The sequence below is a fragment of the Dichomitus squalens genome (genome assembly GCF_000275845.1).
Source record: "Dichomitus squalens LYAD-421 SS1 unplaced genomic scaffold DICSQscaffold_67, whole genome shotgun sequence".
Lineage (NCBI taxonomy): Eukaryota > Fungi > Basidiomycota > Agaricomycetes > Polyporales > Polyporaceae > Dichomitus > Dichomitus squalens.
The window spans coordinates 72,666-93,021 of record NW_006766949.1 but is presented as its reverse complement, the minus strand read 5'-3'; the positions used below and the strand labels follow the sequence as shown (position 1 = coordinate 93,021).

General features: G+C 54.5%; 4 protein-coding genes across 4 annotated transcripts; 3 read left to right on the top strand and 1 right to left on the bottom strand.

Moving 5' to 3' along the window:
- Nucleotides 1-2,087: 2,087 nt before the first annotated feature.
- On the top strand, nt 2,088-5,369 carry DICSQDRAFT_129884 (uncharacterized protein; the record flags this gene model as incomplete). The annotated part of the gene is made up of 12 exons (XM_007370411.1): nt 2,088-2,143; nt 2,205-2,239; nt 2,301-2,400; nt 2,578-2,639; nt 2,705-2,793; nt 2,853-2,946; nt 2,999-3,155; nt 3,209-3,260; nt 3,315-3,346; nt 3,404-3,773; nt 3,980-4,025; nt 4,630-5,369. 12 exons carry the CDS (start codon nt 2,088-2,090, stop codon nt 5,367-5,369), a joined length of 1,833 nt encoding a protein of 610 aa, XP_007370473.1.
- A 639-nt stretch (nt 5,370-6,008) lies between these two features.
- Nucleotides 6,009-9,378, top strand: DICSQDRAFT_183596 (uncharacterized protein; the record flags this gene model as incomplete). Its single annotated transcript, XM_007370410.1, has 3 exons — nt 6,009-6,941; nt 7,006-7,065; nt 7,125-9,378. The coding sequence occupies 3 exons, from the start codon at nt 6,009-6,011 to the stop codon at nt 7,137-7,139; spliced, it is 1,008 nt and encodes a 335-aa protein (XP_007370472.1). The 3' UTR covers nt 7,140-9,378.
- Nucleotides 9,379-9,488: 110 nt separating this feature from the next.
- Nucleotides 9,489-10,314, top strand: DICSQDRAFT_140919 (uncharacterized protein). The gene is made up of 4 exons (XM_007370409.1): nt 9,489-9,902; nt 9,975-10,084; nt 10,166-10,199; nt 10,266-10,314. Exons 1-4 carry the CDS (start codon nt 9,845-9,847, stop codon nt 10,283-10,285), a joined length of 222 nt encoding a protein of 73 aa, XP_007370471.1. The 5' UTR covers nt 9,489-9,844; the 3' UTR covers nt 10,286-10,314.
- A 2,888-nt stretch (nt 10,315-13,202) lies between these two features.
- Nucleotides 13,203-17,196, bottom strand: DICSQDRAFT_70772 (uncharacterized protein; the record flags this gene model as incomplete). Its single annotated transcript, XM_007370408.1, has 2 exons — nt 13,203-13,345; nt 16,962-17,196. 2 exons carry the CDS (start codon nt 17,194-17,196, stop codon nt 13,203-13,205), a joined length of 378 nt encoding a protein of 125 aa, XP_007370470.1.
- Nucleotides 17,197-20,356: the final 3,160 nt, after the last annotated feature.

Sequence of the window (20,356 nt, the reverse complement as noted above, 5' to 3'; positions counted from 1 at the left end):
ATATGCATGAATGTAAGCCTCACCCACCGCTTCTGTCTTACTCGGCACACTTCACAGATTACGTACATCACCATTTATATAGTTGACGTCCTATACCGTGCTCCTTAGCTCTGCTCACCACGGTATAGGTACGTATATCCGCACACATGTATATTAGCTCTGCTCACCACGGTATAGATCTCGTTCTAGTTTATATTCTCGGAGTCAGTGAGGAGGTTTCGTGAACCTCCTTTCAATGAAATATGTCTCGTATTGGCTATAGACAGGGAGACAGGTGGGACGAAGGGAGTCGACGCAGAATCGCGATTCCGGAGGAGCTTCTGCGATTCTGCGCGATTCTGCGGAAATCGCGATTCTGGCGACAAAATCGTCTCCAGAATCGTCCTCCAGAATCGCTCCAGAATCGCACAGAATCGTGCGCTCTGACCACCCCCAATGATGACGACTGTTCAGTGCACGTGATTGCGGCGTGATTGAGCTAGTGGGGTCAAAACAAAGACTACGAAAGCAAACTTGATGCGCAACTTTCGAAGCGAATTTCGAAGAGCTATATGACTGTAGGGACTCGAGAAGCAATCATCTGCAAGTGGCAGGCGTTTGAAATCGGAAGACCGTGAGAAAAAGCGGTCAGATGCGCTAACGCTAGTTCTTGTTGTTATGTGTTTGGTCCCTGTCGCCGCAACACATCGTTGCGCGGTTCAAAATTCTTGATTACACTGCAGTCCTACATACAATGTCACTGCGCTCAGAATCATCCATCACTCATCGAATCCTTGGACACTGTGCCTCGTCTTGAATCCGAGGCTCTACCACGATGTGCACAACACCATACCTTATCAGTTCTCGTCCTGGGGTAGGTCTAGCCTAGCCCCATGGTGCCTTTCTGTGGTTTCTCGGAGACATGTACGGCGTCGGTTCGATTATGTCTGTTGCATGGCAAGCTCGCCATCTCCGGGCTCACTACCTCCATCTCTGTGTCCGGCGCAGCCACGTCTTGATTCCTACCGTCAGCATTGACCGCAACCCTACAGGTACGCTACAGCTGCCGCCCTACCACCAACCCGTGGAAGTCCGTTCTGCTTCGTCGCATATGCCCGTCCTCCCTTGAGCGGCATGCCGCGACTCGTGCGAGCTGATATGTACTCGGACCATGAAGCAACATAGAACGTCTCACGGTCTCATAACACAAGCAAAGGGGACATTTCAGGAGCTAAGGCGGTAGCGGTGCGTTCAGCTGGGGGGATAATCTTGAGGTGTGGCAAAGGAAGGCTCTTCCGCGACATTCTGGCGTCACAAGCTGGTCGACGGCACTGGAGTTGTGCCTGACACGCACTACCCTTGAGAGTCTCAAATCTAGTCATGAAGATTGTTCATGCCTCATCTTCTAGTCTCGAAGTATCATTTGTCATGAAACTGTTGTCACCCCCGTTGACGCTGCACTGCCCTTCTCAGGCTCCTTTGTTCGGTACTGCTTTTTCAGCCTAATTTGTCATGATCACCCCTTCCGGCGCTCAACACAACCGCGATCGACGTGATCAGCGTAGCAGTGAGCACCATGCAGCAGAGACTTTCCCGCATTCGACCTCGACTACGACATCGATTTCATTTCCATGACTTATCTCAGGCTCTGCCTTTTACGTCCAGCGCTACTCTGTGCTCGCCCACCTCTCTGAAGAACGTTTTCGATCCGTTTTTCATCATGATAATATGTAGCCGCGCCTTTGAGCGGTCTCAGGGCGATACAAACATAAAACGTGGTCAGATAACAGAAGCGCTGTTGACAGGTAAGTACTCATTGGCATCAACGTGTGGGGTTCTACCGCGATTGAGTTTGAATTGACAGACGTGTCTGCACTGCACTTGTCACGACTCCGTTGGCGGCGCGTATCGTCTCATACCTCGAAGCGCTTAGTGTGGTCTGAATGCGTGCGATCAGCTGTTGAGCGCCCTCTGTCCCCTAAGCCTAATGTTCTATCTCGCTGTTTTCCGCTGCTGATATTTATGCAGAGCTTGTGGCATGTCCCGCCTTCGATTCCCTGTTTCCTGCCGTCACTATAGTCCGATTCCCTCCGTTCTACGCCGTCAACATGTCGGACAGCGAAGGAGATGAAATGCAGCAGTTGGTGGCCTCGTTGAAGCTCTTGTGAGTATCTTCTCGTCTCCCGTATGCCCTGGCACTCACTCAAATGGTGCCGAGTATGTAGTCAGATCAGCTACTATTGCCAGATCGCGGCCGTTGGTGAGTGTAGTCAATGTCACTCAGTGTGCAGGTATGGACCTGATACTGCTTTCCCGTTTAGCCCTACTTGTATATGATCACCTGCTTACATTCGCGGGTGAGGTTCACTTTGTGTGGAGCCGCAAATTCTCCGGCGCGACAGTAGTGTTCGCCCTGAACCGGTATGTTACCCTCTTGGGCAAGATAGCCCTTCCAGTGAGCACATTTTGGTGGCCGAATCAGACGGACAAGGTACATAGGGCTTCATCTATTGTATACCCGCGTCTGACATTAGCTTGTACAGACGTGAGCCAATGATGTCGTCGCCGGTTCAAAATGAGCTAACGGCTCTCCTGTAGATGCAGCTCGCCTATCATCATTGTCATGATCTTGACGGTGCTTGCATACTTCATCACTGCCAGTACGTCTTTTGGCCGCTACCCCACACTTGTATGGTCATATCTCATCGTAAGTCAGTCTTTTCAGCACTTCGTGTCTATGCGATATGGGATCGCAACTGGAAACCCTTCACGTTGGTCATGCTTGTGGCCATCGTCACACCTACAACAAACATTGTAGGTCATCTTTCAGGAGTATGATCCCATCCACCGGCCGAATGAATTGATCAATCCAGTACCAATATGCACGGTCATTCCCTGCTGCAGAGACATTCCCGTTCTGGGGTTGTGGCGAGGACGTTGCGCTCTCAGCAGCTCAGTTCGCGAAACGTACGTCGTAACGTTGCTAGCGCCTTCGTCCTCTGATTGTAGTTCCTACTAGTGTCCATCGTTACCCATAGTTGTGCCATTGCGGCGGATCTACTTGTCCTCGTTCTGACATGGATCAAGACGTACGAAATCAAGAAGATCGCCAGCGATCTAAAGCTGCAAATGTCTCTTTCATCGCTCATTCTGCGCGACGGTACCCTTTACTTCGTGTGAGTTTCCATTCACCGATCCCTTCGAGTCTCAGATCCTGACGATGCCGAAGTGTGCTACTCATCTTGAACGTCGTCGACCTGATCATCAACGAGAGCGACGCTGTAAGTCCCCCATCACTTACGTCAATCGCTCAAGTATCTTACAAGATTGTATAGCTCTTCAATCCCATGCCGGAATTCATCGATGTGTAAGCTACTTGCGTTGCTCTTTGCGTGTTTCTGATCTCCGAACCTCATCTACGCAGGTTCACTTGCATATTGATCTCCCGCTTCATGCTCAATCTACGCGAGGTTGCCCACACTCCAGAAGGACCAGCTGGACGGCGCAATACAACGATTGCGCTCTCTCAGTTCACTTCGATTGAAATCGCTCGCCCGGACGTCATTGGAGACCTTGGGGCACCGCTCACCTATGACACTCACATGACGGGGACGACCAATGTCACGAGGAGTGTTGACTTGCTCACCAGCTCGTGCGCGTTGGAGTCGCACACAGTAGATGAGCACAATGTTGCCGTTCTACATGAGAAGGGCGGGCCTCTAGGTGCAGGGCTACTGGAGATCGGCCGTCCCGACAGCATGGCACGCGAATTCATGTCAATAGACGAGCCAAAGGTACGTTTCACTTCAAGATATTCAACAGCATGACGAGGCTGATCTTTTGTGACCTGCGCGACAGGACGTTGTCGATGAGCAAAGCTGCGCATAGTTAAACCTTTTCCACTTCAGTCATCTTCGCAAGCACCGGCTTGGCGTATGAAATTCGGTCCGACTACATGATGGAGCAACGTCTAGGGGACTGATTTGCGTGTCTCAATTAGTATAAAGCTACTTACTACTATGTCTCCGTATTCGACTATACTATACGTAATCTTATCTAATCGCAACGGTCTTGCTATGGTGCAGTTCACTTAAACACCTCCACTTTTGTACGCGATTAAGCGCGCGCTTATGTGTCACGTGACTTGGCAGTATGCTCGAATCGGTTGTCGTTACTTACCAGGCTGCACAGATGGAAGTGCAAGCCCAAGGAACCTCCATAGAGCCGTTATCCCACGACACGATAGTGTCTGAACCCTCCCATACATGGCCCAAGTTCAAGGATGCCGATCTGTACAGGCAATGGTATGGTATTATATAAGCATAAAATTACTCTATAGACGCCCAGATCACGTGCCGTGGCAGAACTGGTACGGCCATTTTTGCCAGTTCTCACCCTATCGAGAATCCCCTTTGGGGATCGCTTCCTCTGTTCAATTCCTTGAAATTCACACAAAATTGACCGAAATCATGAATATCTGGAGGACTTATGACACGGCGCCTAACAGCGTACAAAAGTGGAGGCGTTTAAGTGAACTGCACCATAGAACTGGCCGTCTTCTCCATCGTTCTTGCACCACTGCCAAATGCTCTCCCTGTGAATTACCTCGCCTCCGCTTCCAACTGAAAACTACTATGCATCGCTTTGGAGGGGTCGGAATAGGAGCATTCGATCGACAACAGCAGTCCAAACGCGGCTTCGCTGAGCTCTCGACCGAGCTTTCCCAAGGACAGGTCGAGCACCTCCACCTCCAGCTTGCCCAATTCCGCAGCGCCCTCGCGCACTACGCGTCGACGCACCGCGACCGCATCCGCAAGGAGCCCTCATTCCGCCATGCGTTCCAGCAGATGTGCACGACCGTCGGCGTCGATCCGCTCGCGGGACCCCGCAAGGGCGGCTGGTGGGCGGAGATGCTCAACCTGGGCGACTGGCAGTACGAGCTTGGCGTGCAGATCGTCGACGTGTGCGTGAGCACGCGCGAGCGGAACGGAGGGCTGATTGAGATGAGCGAGCTGATCCGACTGGTGAGCAAGCTGCGGGGAGTGGGCGGGGACGTGATCACCGAGGACGACGTCCTGCGGAGCATCAAGACACTCAAGCCGCTTTCTGCGGGATACGAGGTCATCGACGTCGGTGGGGGGAGGAAGATGGTGCGGAGCGTGCCGAAGGAGCTGGATGCTGATCAGGCAGTCGTGCTTGCCGTTGCGCAGGAGGATGGCGGCCGGGTCTCTGAACAGGTTCTGGTGGCGCGCAGGGGTTGGACGCAGGAGCGTGCGCGGGCCGCGCTAGAGAACATGCTTCTGCGCGACGGTCTCTGTTGGCTGGACGAGCAAGATCCAGAGTATGGAGTCTCATATTGGGTGCCATCAGCCATGCGCTGGGACGAGTGAACATGGCCGGAGACCTTAGGTTAGTATCTTTGGATCATTGCTCGACTGTGTCGTAGCCTAATGTATCTGATATGCTTTCAGTAGAATGGAAACTGTATCATAGACATTGAACCTCGTAGTGCTTCCCGGAATCAGCTAGAGCTCCCAAATTCACATCGACAACAAGCCTATCCCTCCCTCATGCGTGTGCATGCGGAAGTAGAAGCTCATGGGGAATGAGTCTACATAAGACTTTCATTTTCTGGCCTCCGCCAACCTTCACGTACCTGCGCCCGGCTTGTGTGTTGGAATTTGAAGTTGCGTTATGGCTATGCTTAGTCGGAACGTAAATACATGTGTACCTCCCACCGGGGGTGGACTCCGAGAAAAAACGAGCCTGGGGACCATAGCAGTTCCATATTTGCACATTCCGTTTCTCATTCTTTACATGATTCCAAAGGAATCATCAAGGGCCGCTGTACTACGCCACTGAGTCGTTTGCAGAGCTGAGCCGAACGCAATATACCGTGTTTTTGTTCTCTGGCCCCGCGCGAACTTCCACACTGTGATGAAGAGTGAGTACAAGAACAATCGCCAAACCAACGCCTTTGTGTTGGCGGGATGGCGTCTTGTCGGGACGCGCACGCGCACACGAGTATTATGGCATGCACCTTATCCGCTGCGAGCCGCCACCCCTTCCCACCTACCGCTCCCGGTCGCACTCTCAGGCGTCGAGGCCTTTCCGCTACCACCACCCACCTCCCCTGGCCCTATCGGACCCAGGCTGAGAGTACTGCGTTCCCCATCCACCCTGCTCTACTGAAAGCCGACGACTTGACGTCTACGTTGGACGCGCCAGTCAACCCCCCTCCTCCGCACAAACAACAACCCCCTCCGCACCCACACCCGACCATGGCCCCGCCACCCCGCGCGCCACGGCGCAAGGCCTGCGAGGCGCTCCTCCCAGACGGCACGACGCCGTGCAGCGCGACGTTCCGGGGCTGGGGCCGGTACTGCGCAGCGCACCTCGAGGAGCACGCGCGGCTCGCGGGGCGGTACAAGGACGCGGCGGCGCGCGCGGAGCGGCTGCGGGCGAAGGGCGCCCTGGGGGAGAAGCAGGTGCGCGCGATGGTGCTGGAGAGCGTCGTGGGGCGCGCGCTGCAGCGCGTGCGGGCGTACCGGGACGCGCTTGGGGAGGAGCGGGCGGCGCGGGAGGCGTATTTGAGGCGGTTCCCTGTGAGGGCGCAGGGGGCGGGGGCGGGGGATGAGGGGGTCGGGTCGCGCGCGGGGAGTCCTGGGAGCGTGCAGAGCGACAGTGGGGGTGAGAGGAGGGAGAGCTCGAGGGGCTCGCGGTTTGCGGGGGACGAGCGGCACGAGCAGCGGCTTGCGGCGTTGACGGAGCTGCAGGCGGGGTGCGACGTGCTCATCGAGCAGCTCGAGCGGCGGAGGGAGGAGATCGTTGCTGCGGTACAGCAGAGGAGAGCTGGGAGGGAGGCCGTTCAAGGCGATTCAGAGAGGCAGCCGCTCCTGGCTGGAGGGACGCCGCGGCCTCGCACCGGGAGGGCGTGGCATATTGCGCTATTTGTGGTTCTGGTGCGTGTCTCATCGTCTGGTCCGTTGCGGGCTGCGCTGACAGTACTGCTGCTGTGGTGCCAAGCTGGTAATTGTGCTCACGCTGTTCATGCTTTATGCCTTGGGCCATATCGGCACTTTGAACGTGAGTACTCTGAACAAATGGCATGACGACCGTGTGCACGCTAACGTCGCACCCCGCAGCATGCTCATAGTTGAGCATTGTGCTGCTCTTGAACACATAGGTATCACCGGGGCATCGCAAACACGGGACTTGCTGGATGTTTTCTGCCCATGTTCTGCGTTGACCATCTGCGCATACTGACTTTGTGCAATATTGTCTGGATCTACTGTGTATGTACAATTCCCCGCTCCGTCACACTTGTATCGATATCACCCCTGCCATACAACGCCGCGTGTGTCATTGCACCGGCCCTCCACTTTCCAACCTTGACAGAAGACTAAGCAGGTTCGTCCCCCCGCTGCGCCTTGACTCACAACCACCGCCAGGACCGCCGCCTCCCCTGGGGCACGCCCTCCCCGTCGGCGCCCCAGCGCATACATCCTCCCCAGCCATGACGACGCCGCCCTCCTCGCCCATCTCGTTCGTCTCGCAAGCATCCCCAGCTACCCGGTCCGACCCCTGGACCCCAGGCAGCCCCGGAGTCGGGACTGGGTTCTGCCAGGCCCTGCTCGCAGACGAGGCGACCGTCTGCGCCGTGCGTGCACGAGGACGCGGGCGGTACTGCGCAGAGCACGGGGCCGAGTACAAAGAGCTCACGCGGGCGTACAAGGAGGCGTCTGCCACGGTGCAGAGCCTGGACAAGCTCGTCCTGCCGAAGCGGACGCGCATGCAGGCCCTCGAGGACGCGCAGGCCGTCGACGACGCGCTGCAGGTCGCGGAAGCGCTCCTGGAGGCGATCGAAGAGGAGATCGAGGGGCGGCGGACGCACCACCGGCGGTTCTTCCCGACCAGTGAGTGATGCCGGTTGTCTGCGATGCGCGTTCGGTTCGGCGAGGGTTGAGCATGTGCGCCGACCGCAGAGGACGACGGCCACGAGCACTGGCTCAGGAAGCTGCAGGTCAAGCACGGGGTCGCGGCGTCCTTACTCGCGCAGTTGCAGATGCGCAAGGAGCGCCTCCTCGAGGAGGGAGAGGCCGCCAGGATGCGCGCGGAGCACATCCGCCGCATGGATGCACTCGTCGCTGAAGCACGGGCTCAGCGGGAGCTGGCCAGATCTGGTGTGAACGCGGGATATGCAGCACGGGCGAAGTGGACGCGCTCATGCACCTACGCATCGGTCGCTGCTGCTCCTCGGCCCCCTGCTACGGTGCGATCCACGCCGTCCCACCGCACGGATCCTTGGGCGGTCGACGCCGAGCGAGAGAGGCGGGCTGCGTTGTGGCAGACTCCGCCGCCACCGGAGAATTGCGATCGCGGCGGCGGAATCTTCGTACGTGCTCGTTCTGCCCGTTCATAAATTTCGATGTTGTTCCTGAACGCTCCACAGGGCACTTTGTGTTGTGTTGTGGTGGGATTCGCTCTAGTGCGGCTTTGGTGGGGGTGAGCGATGAGCACTGGGAACGTCAAGATCATCAACTCGTTGAGCCTCGTGTATGATAGGGGTAGTCAAAGTTGAGGGTTCGGTGTTCGCTTTAACGAGCGATTGTAACGCGTATCGATGGTAGGGTTCGATTCTTCTGCCAGCTCTGACCACCCCAGGCTGCCCCCTTCGATTCGGTCACCGATTCTGTTACCCATTGGCACTGCTGCATTCCTCCGAATGGGGGCTAGATTGGGGAGAGATGGGGGGAATTGAGTGCGCCGAATCGCGATTGGAGGGATCCTCCAGAGTCGCTTTGACGATTCGACGTGATTCGGCCAGAATCGCGGATTCGCTCCTCGCGAATCGTGTCCCGAACCGTTTGGTCGAACCATTGACGGAACCGCCATCATTGACTACCCCTGATAGTGTACAGTAGGGCGCCTTGGATGTGCCACGAATGAAGGTCAGGAATATCCTCTTCGAGAAGTGACGCGCACAAACCGGCGCGCTCTGACGGCTTCGCGGCCACGCGCGGGCAGCTAGGATAACAAGGTTCGAACTACGGCCGGCCCCCGTCCCCCGTGAGGGTGCTCACCTCCCACAGTACACGAGGATGTCCTGGGACCTCGGCGCCAGAGGGGCCGGGAGCCCTCTGCTTTCACTATCATGTCTCCCTCCAACAGGCGATGCCAAGCACTGCTCATCGACGAAGTGACCCCCTGTCCGGCTTGCGTACGGCGCAGGGGGCGCTACTGCGACCCCCACGGGGTCGAATACCGGGAGCTGACGCGGCGGTATAAGAGCGCGTCGGCGACGGTCGAGGCGCTGGACAGTGACATCCTGCAGACGAGAATGCGAATCAGCGCGCTGAAGGACGTAGCGACCATCGACGAGGCGACAGTGGTGGCGAACCGGTACCTGGAAGCGATCGGGGAGGAGATCGAGGGGCGGCGGACGCATCATAAGCGGTTCTTCCAGACCAGTGAGTGGCTCGCGCGATGAACATGACTCGTTGTGGGGACGTGGCACTGAGCGGATGTATGTGTACAATAAGAGGATGACGGACACGAGCGCTGGCTGAGAGGCCTGGGGGGCAAGCAGACGTCGGCGCTGACGTTGCTCACGCGGCTCCGGCGCCGGAGGGACGAGGTCGTTGCGGAGGAGGAGGCTGCGAGGAGACAGGAAGAGCGGATCAGAGCTATCCAGGAGTCGCAGCAGAAGGCAGCAGAGGCGAGGCGTGTCCTCGGCGAGCGGACGAACACGGGCGACGTGTGGATCGGAGGACGGGGCCCAAGTCTTGCCCCGTCGACCCTCCCTGTATCGGGGTATTTGCCCTCGCCCGGGGTCATTGCCTCGCGGGCCCCGACGTACGCACCGATGCCTGTGCAGCCTCGGGTTCTTGGGTATTCCCCGGTGCCTGCCCCGCCTCGGGTACCTGGGTATGCGACGTTCATCAGTCAAAGTTACTCGGCGGCTGCCGCTCCACCTCGACTTCCAAGCTACTCACCGGCTATCGCCCCACATTCGAAAGTTCCGCAAACTGCGACGGGCCCCGCGACGGGCCCCGCGACGAGAGGCCCCGGCTCTCAGCCTCTCCTGCACTCGTGGACGGGCGACCTCGAAGGCCAGCAGAGGACCGCGACGGTGCGCACGACACCGTATCAGAGCACGTACCAGAGCACGTACCAGAGCACGTACCAGAACACGTACCGTCCCACTGGCAGGGAGGATGCTGCGGATTGCACATGCATTGTGAGTCCTCGCGTGTTCTGCTGGACGATTTGAGCGCGGCACTGACCATTCTGCGGCACAACTTAGGGCAAAATCTGCACCATTTTGATCATCTGTCTTGCATTCGGCGTCTTGTGGTGGTCGTTTGGCTCCTCGGAGTAGTTGGCGAGTGCCGTACGGGGGAGGATTGTACGATAGGTGTGTTCGGGCCTCGGTCGTGCTTCGAACGCAGGAATTTTCGCTTGTAACACATCACCTTGGGGCACATTTGAATCTACACGGGTTTCTGACGGCAGTACCCGGCCGGATATGGGAGGGTGAACAAAGGTGAAGATACGCACACTGTACATCCAGACGGATAAGTGGCAGAACTGAAATTTTCGTCTGCGACGAGCCATCTGCAAGCCAGGCGTTCGAGTTCCGATAAATAATATCACGTAGCAGCGTACCTAGACTCACCCACCATCACGGTCCTTCCGAGACACTAGGAAACTCACTCGACGTACGCGTCCCAGGCTGGCTGCCTGCCCACCGAGTACGGTTGGAAGACACCCAGGGCCGCAAGCAGAGCGGAGAGGATGCGCGCGGCACCGGATTGGAAGCGAGATTGGTCGGCTGCAGTCCTCGTAACCCGTGCTTTTGCATAAGTACATCGGACGACGTCGGGCGACAGCCGCCGAACTAGTGTCTGATCAGATTAAACTCTAACCTGACCTTAGGTCGCGCGGAGCATGGGGGTGTTGGGGAGGCACTCTTTCTGTCCGCCTCTCCCAGCACCGAGGACTGCTGGGCGGACATCCTCTGCTCGCGTTGAGCTTGAGATCCTGTGGAGCAATTTTAGAGAGTACGGGAGCACACCTGAGTATTGAGTGGAGCCGGTGAGTGCTCGGCTGCGACACGCAACATCGATGCAGGATATTGACGAGAGTATCTTCAATGTGTCTATCGACTCGGTAGCTGCCGTACTCAGCATGATAGGCGAAGGCATCATCACCGACGAGACACAGGGAAAGGATTATGTAGCGCGAGCCCTGCGAGACAGACGGCTCGCGGGCGCACAGAGGACAGTACAAAGCCACAAGACAGAACGAAGGCTCTTCCCGCGTAGCGGCACGTATCAGCTACCCCATCGCGTTTTCGTCACAGATCCTGAGGTCTTCGGCGTCTTGAACAGGAGACACGGTGTATTTGCAATGGACGACGCGCGAAGAAGTCAGGACAGCGTACATCGTGCAGCAACTTCGTCGACAAAGAAACAAGGACGAGACTCGTATCCGTATCGATACACAGCGCAGGCAGCAAGATGCAGTGCGAATCCTCGCCGAGGCCGCAGAAGAGCTAGTGCGCAGGCTAGAGGTGGAAGAGCGTCGCAACAGGGAGAACATCGATCCAACTCCGATAAGGAAGATCGAAGCACAGAAAACCAGAAGGAGCACCCTGCCAAGCATCACTTGGCTCGAGGTCTGGGTAGACACGTTCATTGTCAGTTTAGCGGTAGACATCGAAGTCTCAGAGCCGGTGACTCACCCCAACATTCACAGCTGTTGATTCTACTACCGAGTCTCGTCTTGTGGTGGTGGTCTTTGAGATAGGGCGCTAGGTGAGTCAGCTCGATGTGGAGGCGTAGCCTCGTGACCTGCCAAACCTTGGGCCCGGCGCTGACTCGGACACTGTTGCCAGCGTCTTACCCAGAGCTTTTGGGTATCGCATTCCTGTACTTTTGACCAGCTTTGTGTGGCACACATCTGGCTCGTCGAAGTAGGAGAGCGGCGCGCTGGGAGGGGGAATGTATGATAGGCGTATTGGGATCTCGAATTTGCCCTCCGAGTTGGAAGCAGCGCATTCCATGTGGAAGTCGAAGCGAGAACGTAAACAGAGACAAACTTCGTTGGAATTGAGGCTCATGTACAGAGGAAATTGTCCTGCAGGGTCTTAGCCTGGAACCATCCAGTCGGCCTCGACTCTCGAGAGTGACACGCCCGCTTGAGGCGGCGGTGTTGCGAAATCCGAAGTGACATATATTGATGGAGATGGAAAAATGGGCACTGTAGAAGAAATCGTGTATGAACAGAGGATCACTGCATCAGTATGACCCTGCGTTAGGAGGGACATACTCTCGTGAGCATAGTATCCTGACTACACAGAGGAATCGATTCCTAGAGCGCTCGCGGTTCTCGTCGCAGTTTCCCCAATGCACATGGACGCTTGGAGATACAATGAAGACGATACCTCGCTAGCAGAGCCATAACCAGTGGCGGTTTGGTGAGTTTCGCACAAATCTAATAGGAACCGGCATAGAAGGATGACGCTGAACCTGTGGCGAAAGCTTCATGAGAACGTTCGCAGTCATTAATGCGGATCACACTCACGTTGTGACCAGGTCTGCCAGAGCCCCATTGACCTATCACAGGCAGGAACAGTCAGGCACCGAGGAAGGGCATGGTGCGCGTGTCAGTGGCGTACAGCTAGTGCCAGGAAGACGATGTCTATGAGGTTGAGGGTGGAAAGCACACTGCAGAATCATCGAATGTCATCGTGAAGTCTGAGCTCAGTGAGCAATGGGTGGACATACCAGAAATACGTTACGCCTGAGTAGCTAGTTGTGAGAGCGATGCTCCGACATTTCAAGTGGACACTCACCATTGACGAGGAGGATCCGACTGTAAGACATCGTGCAATGTTCTCGAACATGCACATAGGTACTGTATGTTTGACGCAGCGTGACGAGGAATGCAAGCAGATCGGATGCGAAGGATGCAATTTTGGAACCTATAGCAACTGCCGACGCGAGCTTTAGATTTTACCTTCGAAAGAACATTAGAGATCATGTGCGTACGACTACCAACGATCACACTAGATATCAGCGACCGGACACATAATGTCGTTTTGCGACTTACGACTGGTATGTGGATAAGCTTAAGTTCTCGTTATATCCGCATCCGCCGAATGAAGAGTTTGGCGTGGACGTGGTTGCGGCCGGCAGATACTTGATACGAGCGCGATATCAGACATCTGGCAATTTGCGAACATCTAACCTTGGTGGACGCACCAGATATACGGCAGGAAGACACAGCCCAAGTATCATGACTATGAGAAAACGCCAGCGCTGTTTGTCGCTTAACATATACACGCGTAATGCAGAAAACACTGGGTCTGCATTGAGTGACGGTGCCGCTAAATCACAATAAACGACTGACTTGCAATAGCGAGAAGCGCGCAAGCATTCGCTATGGAACCAAGCCAGTACAGAGCGCTGCATCTGGTCAGAAACCGGTATCAGCTTTGTGTATCCGAACAGCAGGAACTCAATGAACAGACGTCTGCGAAATGATGCACGTCAGGAATATGTACACAAGAGATGGACGTATATAGATACCTGGAGAGTTTGACCGTTCCACATCAACCGAGTTAGGATCACGACCAAGCGGTTGACAATGGCCCCATAGCGGGCAGTAATATACAAGCCGGTGGTCCCGATGTGGCCACGGGACCAGACGTGGCACACTTCCCCATGCAAAGTGAGCAGGGAGTCATATAGTAGCACAACTATGAACACCGCTGAGGCTCTTTTGTCCGCGCTGATTTCAAGGGAAACGACACCGACCTGTAGCCGACGCATGTATGTAATCTGCCACGAGACTGGAAGCCACGTTAGCGATATGGTGTTGACAACGCTCGCAAGATCAACTCACTCTTCAATGAAGACCTTTGTAGCAAGGTTTAGGCTGTCGGAGGTGTCAGCGGGCATATTCGAGGCAGTCGTTGGATGAATGAGGCCTAGGGTCTGGTCGCATATATGCACTTGACGCACGTTCACGCCTCAGTTCCGTATCTAGGGATGATATCGGAGATGCCACATTGTAGTTCGGTACGCCTTGAATCGCAGCAAAAAATCTGCTGGCAATAGGCATCTGTATCAGCTTCCTGAGAATGACATTAATCATACGAACCTGACTTATGTGAACAGCAGTTGACAGAGTTGCTCCAGCACCTGGGAGCCGCCAATGAACTTCTTACTTGCACCAGCGTAGTTAGCGAGCAGCAGAGCGAAAATCTCTCCCCACATTGTATCGGTTGCTACCACCTTAAGAGATGGTTCTACACCTGAGATGCGGTGTGCCAATAGCCGCCGAAGCTGTCGTAGAACCAGACGAACTCTAATAGGGCACAGCAGATGGCGCAGCGGCCACTCACATTGCATTGTTGCCTTGGACCAGAGATCTACCGTATAAACGTGCCTCCCATCTGCCAGTCCAAAGGCGATGTATCATGGGGATAGCACGAGCGAGTTAAACAAACAACAGCCCCCCAAGAGCTGCCCCCGTACCAATGAGCGCATGTTCGTGATTGACACAGAGGATGCTTCACCAGTTGCGGCACATAGTGGCGACCTCCCTTGTGTCAATATTGGGTCTTGAGGGCTTCCATGTCACGACGTAGTATTACAGCGAGCGAGCAGCGTGTGCAAGTTGGGCAACGAGCACACTGAGGCAACGCCGCATACGTTGCGCAGCAGCTTTGTCGCTAAGAGGACAAACCTACTGCCAATGAAGAGAGGATCCAGATCAATACACCGTGTTGGAAGTAATAGGTAATCCGCATCCTTACCTAGGTCACTGACGAGCTGGCATGTAGGCTGGAGATTGAAGAGAGTCTGAGTGAGCACTGTGAATGTTGACGTTGTATTAAGAGACTACGATTGACGACTCACCAATGTTCGCAGATGTTCATTCTGTTCCTCAATCTCATGTTGTCGCCGATGGCAACCAATGTGCGTCTAATTGATGGCGCTCTATATGTCAGGCGCCTATTGACCATCGGACCGGCATGGAACGCGTCTGCCAGAGTCTCCTCTCCACCCACCAAATATTGTGAGTTGTAGTTGCCATATAAACTTTCGTTGTATCGCGAATGCGCCTCGCATTCCTCTGCCCGAATTCTTGTGTACAACCGCTGGCACTGGCTGCTAAGCATCCAATGAAGCACACCCTGTTGGTCTCTTCGAGCGTGCTTTATACTCTCGTGACACGTCACATACCTTCGAAATTTGGAACACTTCACGATTATGAACCCTGTACTGGATCTTTTATTGACATCCTACAGAGCTTTGAGCGATGCACTCAGGTGTCTTGTGATCTGCCGTTCTACGACAGACATCCGGTTCGTCAACATGGGAGAGTGGCGTGCTGGGGAAAAATGTGCTTATAAAGATATGTGAGTATCTTGGCCTTGCGCTAATGAGAAGCGCAGCTCGCATGAAGGTCTAGATGAGAACACAATGGTTGTGTGCACACGGAGTGCGACCCAGCTTCACAGATTGTGCGGTGGGCTTCTGGCGATCTCGCGAGCTCGTAAAGTGATTGATGGCATACTCGCTCAATCAGAACCTGGGGTCAAAGAAGTGATATTTAACCAATCAAAGAAACGACATATGAACCAGCCTGAGGAAGAAACGATGTATGAGCTGTGAAGAACCTTGCAGGAGTATGAGCCAAAGTAGGAGGTATACTTGCGCAAAAATTGCATCCTGCTTAGACAGACGATACGATGTGTAAAGGGACTTGGGCATCTTCTCCGCATATGGACACTTGGAAACAGAGCGAAGATACCTTGCTGGAAGAGCCATCACTGACAGTAGTTTCATGAGCCTCGCATAAGTCCAGTAGGAACTGGGAGAGCAGAATGACGCTGAACCTATGATTGAAGTTCATGCAAACATACACGGCCGAGCGAATACAGATCGCACTTACGTTGTGACCAGATCTGCTAGAGCGCCATTGATCTGTCGAAGGTGGGGTCCCATCAGCGTGAGGAGGAGCGTAGTTGTGCATGAGACAGTGACGTACGGCTAGAACCAGAAACACAACGTCGAAGAAGTTGAGGATGGAAAGCACACTGTGGAGTAATAAATGGCACCTCAATACTGAGCCCAGTGAGTGGCAGTAGTCGAGTATACCAGAAATATGTCACACCTAAGTAGCCGACTATGAGGATGGTTCTCCGTGATTCTGAGGTTGCAACTCACCGTTTACAAGAAGGATCCGACTGTAGGACATTGTGTGGCACTCTCGACCATGGACGTAGACACCGTAGGTTCGACGTAGTGTGACGATCAGTGCAAGCAAGTCAGATACGAAGGATGCTATTCTGGAACCAATCGCAACTGCCGATGCGAATCCGTTAGACATGCTGTCCTGAAGCAGCGTTGGAGATCATGTGCGTACGACTGCGGGTTCACGAAGTGTCAGAAACTGACAATATGTTGCTGCCTTCGACTCACAGTTTATAAGTGTATAAGCTCATGTCGTCGTTGTACGCGCATCCGCCGAAGAAAGAGTCAAGCGTGGGTGTTGGTGTACTTGCTGTTGGCAAGTACTTGACGGCCATACCATGTCAAGACCATACTTGCAAGTTGCAGAGAAATATTTAAAATGACGCACCAGGTCGACGGCCGGAAGACATAGCCCAAGCATCAAGACTATGAGAGCGTACCATCGTTTTTTGTCGCTCAACGCATACACACGTATTGCTGAAAAAGCTGGGGGACTATATTCAGTGGGTGGTATCCCCTCGAAATAACGGACGGACCGGCGATAGCAAGAAGTGTGCAGGCATTCGTTATCGTAACGAGCCAGTTCAGGGAGCCACATCTGCCCAACGGTCAGTATTAGTTGATATGTATAGAATGACATAGAACCAGTGAACAAACGTCTGCGTAGGTACATGTGTCAGGGGTGCATGCACAAAGTTGACAAATTTGCACTGACCTCGAGAGTGCGATCTTTCCACGTCGACCGAGTTAAGATCATTGCCAAGCGATTGGCAATAGCCCCATAGCGCGCGGCAAGGTACAGACAAGTGGTACCGACATGACCACGGGACCAAATCTCGTGTACTTCCCTATGAAAGCTGAGCAGGGTATGGTATAGCAGCACAGCTATGACGCCGTTGAGTTTGCGATTGTCTGACTGCCCGAAACTCACTTGTTGCCGACGCATGGATATAGTCTGCTACGAGGCTAGAGGCCGTTAGCTGAATGAAGATTACTTGCGCAAAGGGACATACGACAGACTCTTCAACGAGGACCTGGGCATAGTAATTGGAGGAAGCGGCAGGCATGTTCGAGGTGGTGGGTGGATGGAGAAGTCTGAGAAATCTGGGGCCCTTCCTCTATCCCCAACCAGGTCGCATATATACATTTTTAAGTGGTGTCTACGCCTCAGTAGTCAGTCCGTACCCGAAGTGCGACTGCGGCGACGTTAGGCACGCTGAGCTGTATTTCGTACATCCCGGATCACAGCTGGAATGAAAACTGCAATTCATAGACCTCGTCATCAGCTTCCAAGAACGTTCATGTAGGAGATGAATCAGAGTATAAGTGAACAGCACCTAATCATATGGCTCCAGACCCTGAGCGCCGCTGCCAACGAATTTCATGCATCACGCTTCTGGAGGCAGCAGTACAAGACATTCGCCTTAGGAGGACTCCTCATGGCATATGCTTCTGCGCATGAGTTGCCCTATATCAACGACCACCAGGCTGGTAACGAGCTCTATAAACTTTGTTTGGACACAGAAGATGGCGTAGTGACTGAACTTACATTGTCCCCATTAATCATCGTCGTCTATCGCACTTCCGACAGTCAAACTCCCTCTCTCTGTGCTCAAAAATCAAGGCAGTGTCGCGAGCCTTTATGTCTTCAGGCTCGAGACAGAGAACGGGGTGGATTGAGCTAACTAATGTCCTATTCGAATGACTCAGGTACAAGTCGCTATCCCTTCTAGCGCTTATTTGTAATCAATTCCGGACACTCATGCCCGTTGCCGCGGCACAAACCCGAGGATGTCCCACTTAGAAACCTGACCTTCCAGCACCCTCAAAGTAAGGATAAATTTGGGATACATTCGGGATGCAACAAGATCGGATGGTATATGTGCACACACAGAATACGACTTGGAGTCAGGCACCCCGCACTGCCTCAAACATTCTAGCTGCGACGACGATAGCATCCTCAGATCGGCTGTGAGTATGTTCAGCGACGATAGGCATCTGGGTGGACCGGAGAAACCATCGTTCAGGGCCTACTCGTATCAGGCCACTTCGTACGTCCTATCAGCCTTAGATCATGGCCTCGTCCACTGCATTCTACTGACGCATCTCGTAGCAGCGTGTAGCCACGCTCGTGCGGCAAGCTTCTTTGTCGTCCCCTACGACAGAAGCGCTGCGCACGTTCGGGGCAGAAGTGCGTGTGAGGGACATCAAGGAAAGCGTAGAGATACTGTCGTTGGCCTTGAAGGGCGTCGATAGCCTGATCAGCGCGGTGTCCGGAGCACTCGTCCTGGACCAGAAGGGACTCCTGAGCGCTGCGAAGACGGTAGGGGTGCAGCGGGTCATCCCCTGCGATTGAGCCACCCCTGGGACCAAGGGCGTGCGACAGATCTTGGATCAGGTCAAATGCCTTCGCATTTCGCTAAGCTGCCGGGACAGCACTGATCACTTACGCGCCGGACAGAACATTGTCATCCACGAGTTTTCCAGCAGCTCCAGGTCCCGTTCACATTCATAGACGTCGGCTGGTTGATGCAAATCTACCTGCCATCACCGCAGCGGAACGTTGTCCCCAAGCACTGCAGAGCGTTTACCGAGACAATCAACGGGAAAGGGGAGGCCTAAGAATCTCGTAGCGGACTACAGGAGGATCAGGACATACGTAGCCCGGATTATCGTAGACACTCGCAAATTAAACCGGTCGGTTATCGTGTGGAGGACGAGGTAAGATAGCAGACGGCGCAGCAGCTGACAGAGCAGTATTCAGGGAAGGCGGATTTCATCCGATCTCGGCGCATATATGTGAGTGTTGTTTCGACTGAGATCAGGGAGAAACTGTGACATAGTAGCCTACATCGGTATATCTTGATGTGAAACAGGTCGACCGGGACTACTTCCTAACCGAGGCTGCTGAAGGGAGGAAGAACATCGCACAGGACCCATCGAAGGCGACGTTCGCCGATCATGTCGCGGTCTTTCAACGAGTACAAGAATAGTACGTACGTGTTAGAGGAGAACACTCTGGAGAACGCATACATGCCAACGGATCCAGTCTCCCCGCACGCGCGTAGCCCGCCACAGAAACTTCGACCTGGGCATCTCCTAGAATCTAGATGTGATCCTGGTCCCAGGAAAAGTGCAGTCTAGGCGTCCTTCGACTTCCTGGTATGTATCCACTCCACGGATTCTTCCGCGCCCTGGCATGGTTAATTGGCCTGGATTGGTTCTCTTCTCTTCCACCAGTGGCATCTTATTCTGGAACACCATCCAAGCTAGAAGCAGGAAACGCATGAGCGTCCGACATTGGGCTTCCCGTCGCATACACAGCATACGAGCACCCTTGAACCTTGCTCGGAACGTCGCGTGAGAGATACATCCGACCAGTGACGATTGCTCGATAGTATTCAGTGGAGAGCATGCGGGGCGAGATGGAGGCGTCTCTTCGTGAACTTCCTCATCCGTTGATATCGCGAAGGGGGCAGGGATCCAAACAGTTAAGGGTCGGGAAAGTTCGATCTCCAGAACTACATCCGATAACCTATTACGATCGGATACAGCGGCCAGAAACACATTGCGAACATACGAGTAGTGATCGTGAGCGGGAGCTGCGATAGCGTGCGAAAGAAGAGGCTACGAGTGTACGACGAGGAGCGCGTTGTTATGAGCTTCTGAAGAGTGAAGAACGTGGACTGGCGATGGGAGGATAAGACGAGGACAATGTTCATCGAGAGAGCCGAGCATCCTCGCTCTAGAGATCGATTTCGGGACTCGGAATCGCGGGATCATGACCGCAATGGTGAACCACGGTCGGAGCGACTAAAGAGTGTCCTGTGCGTAGCAAGCCAAATTCATGCTCCGATATACATGGGTGGGAGAGCAGATATGGACGCCAGTACAGGTGGAGGAAGCGAGGAGACGTGCAAGCATACACACGAAGGATACTGGGGAGTATCTTTCTTTCTGTCTGGATCCCGTTTATTGCCCTGCGAGCCTCATGATAGGCCATCAGTACAACGACTGACTACGAGTGAAGGGGTCAGGGTACGGCGGATCAAAAGCGAGCCAGCGGCACGTGCAAACTAGGAGGGTGCTAGGGGTACACCGGAAGC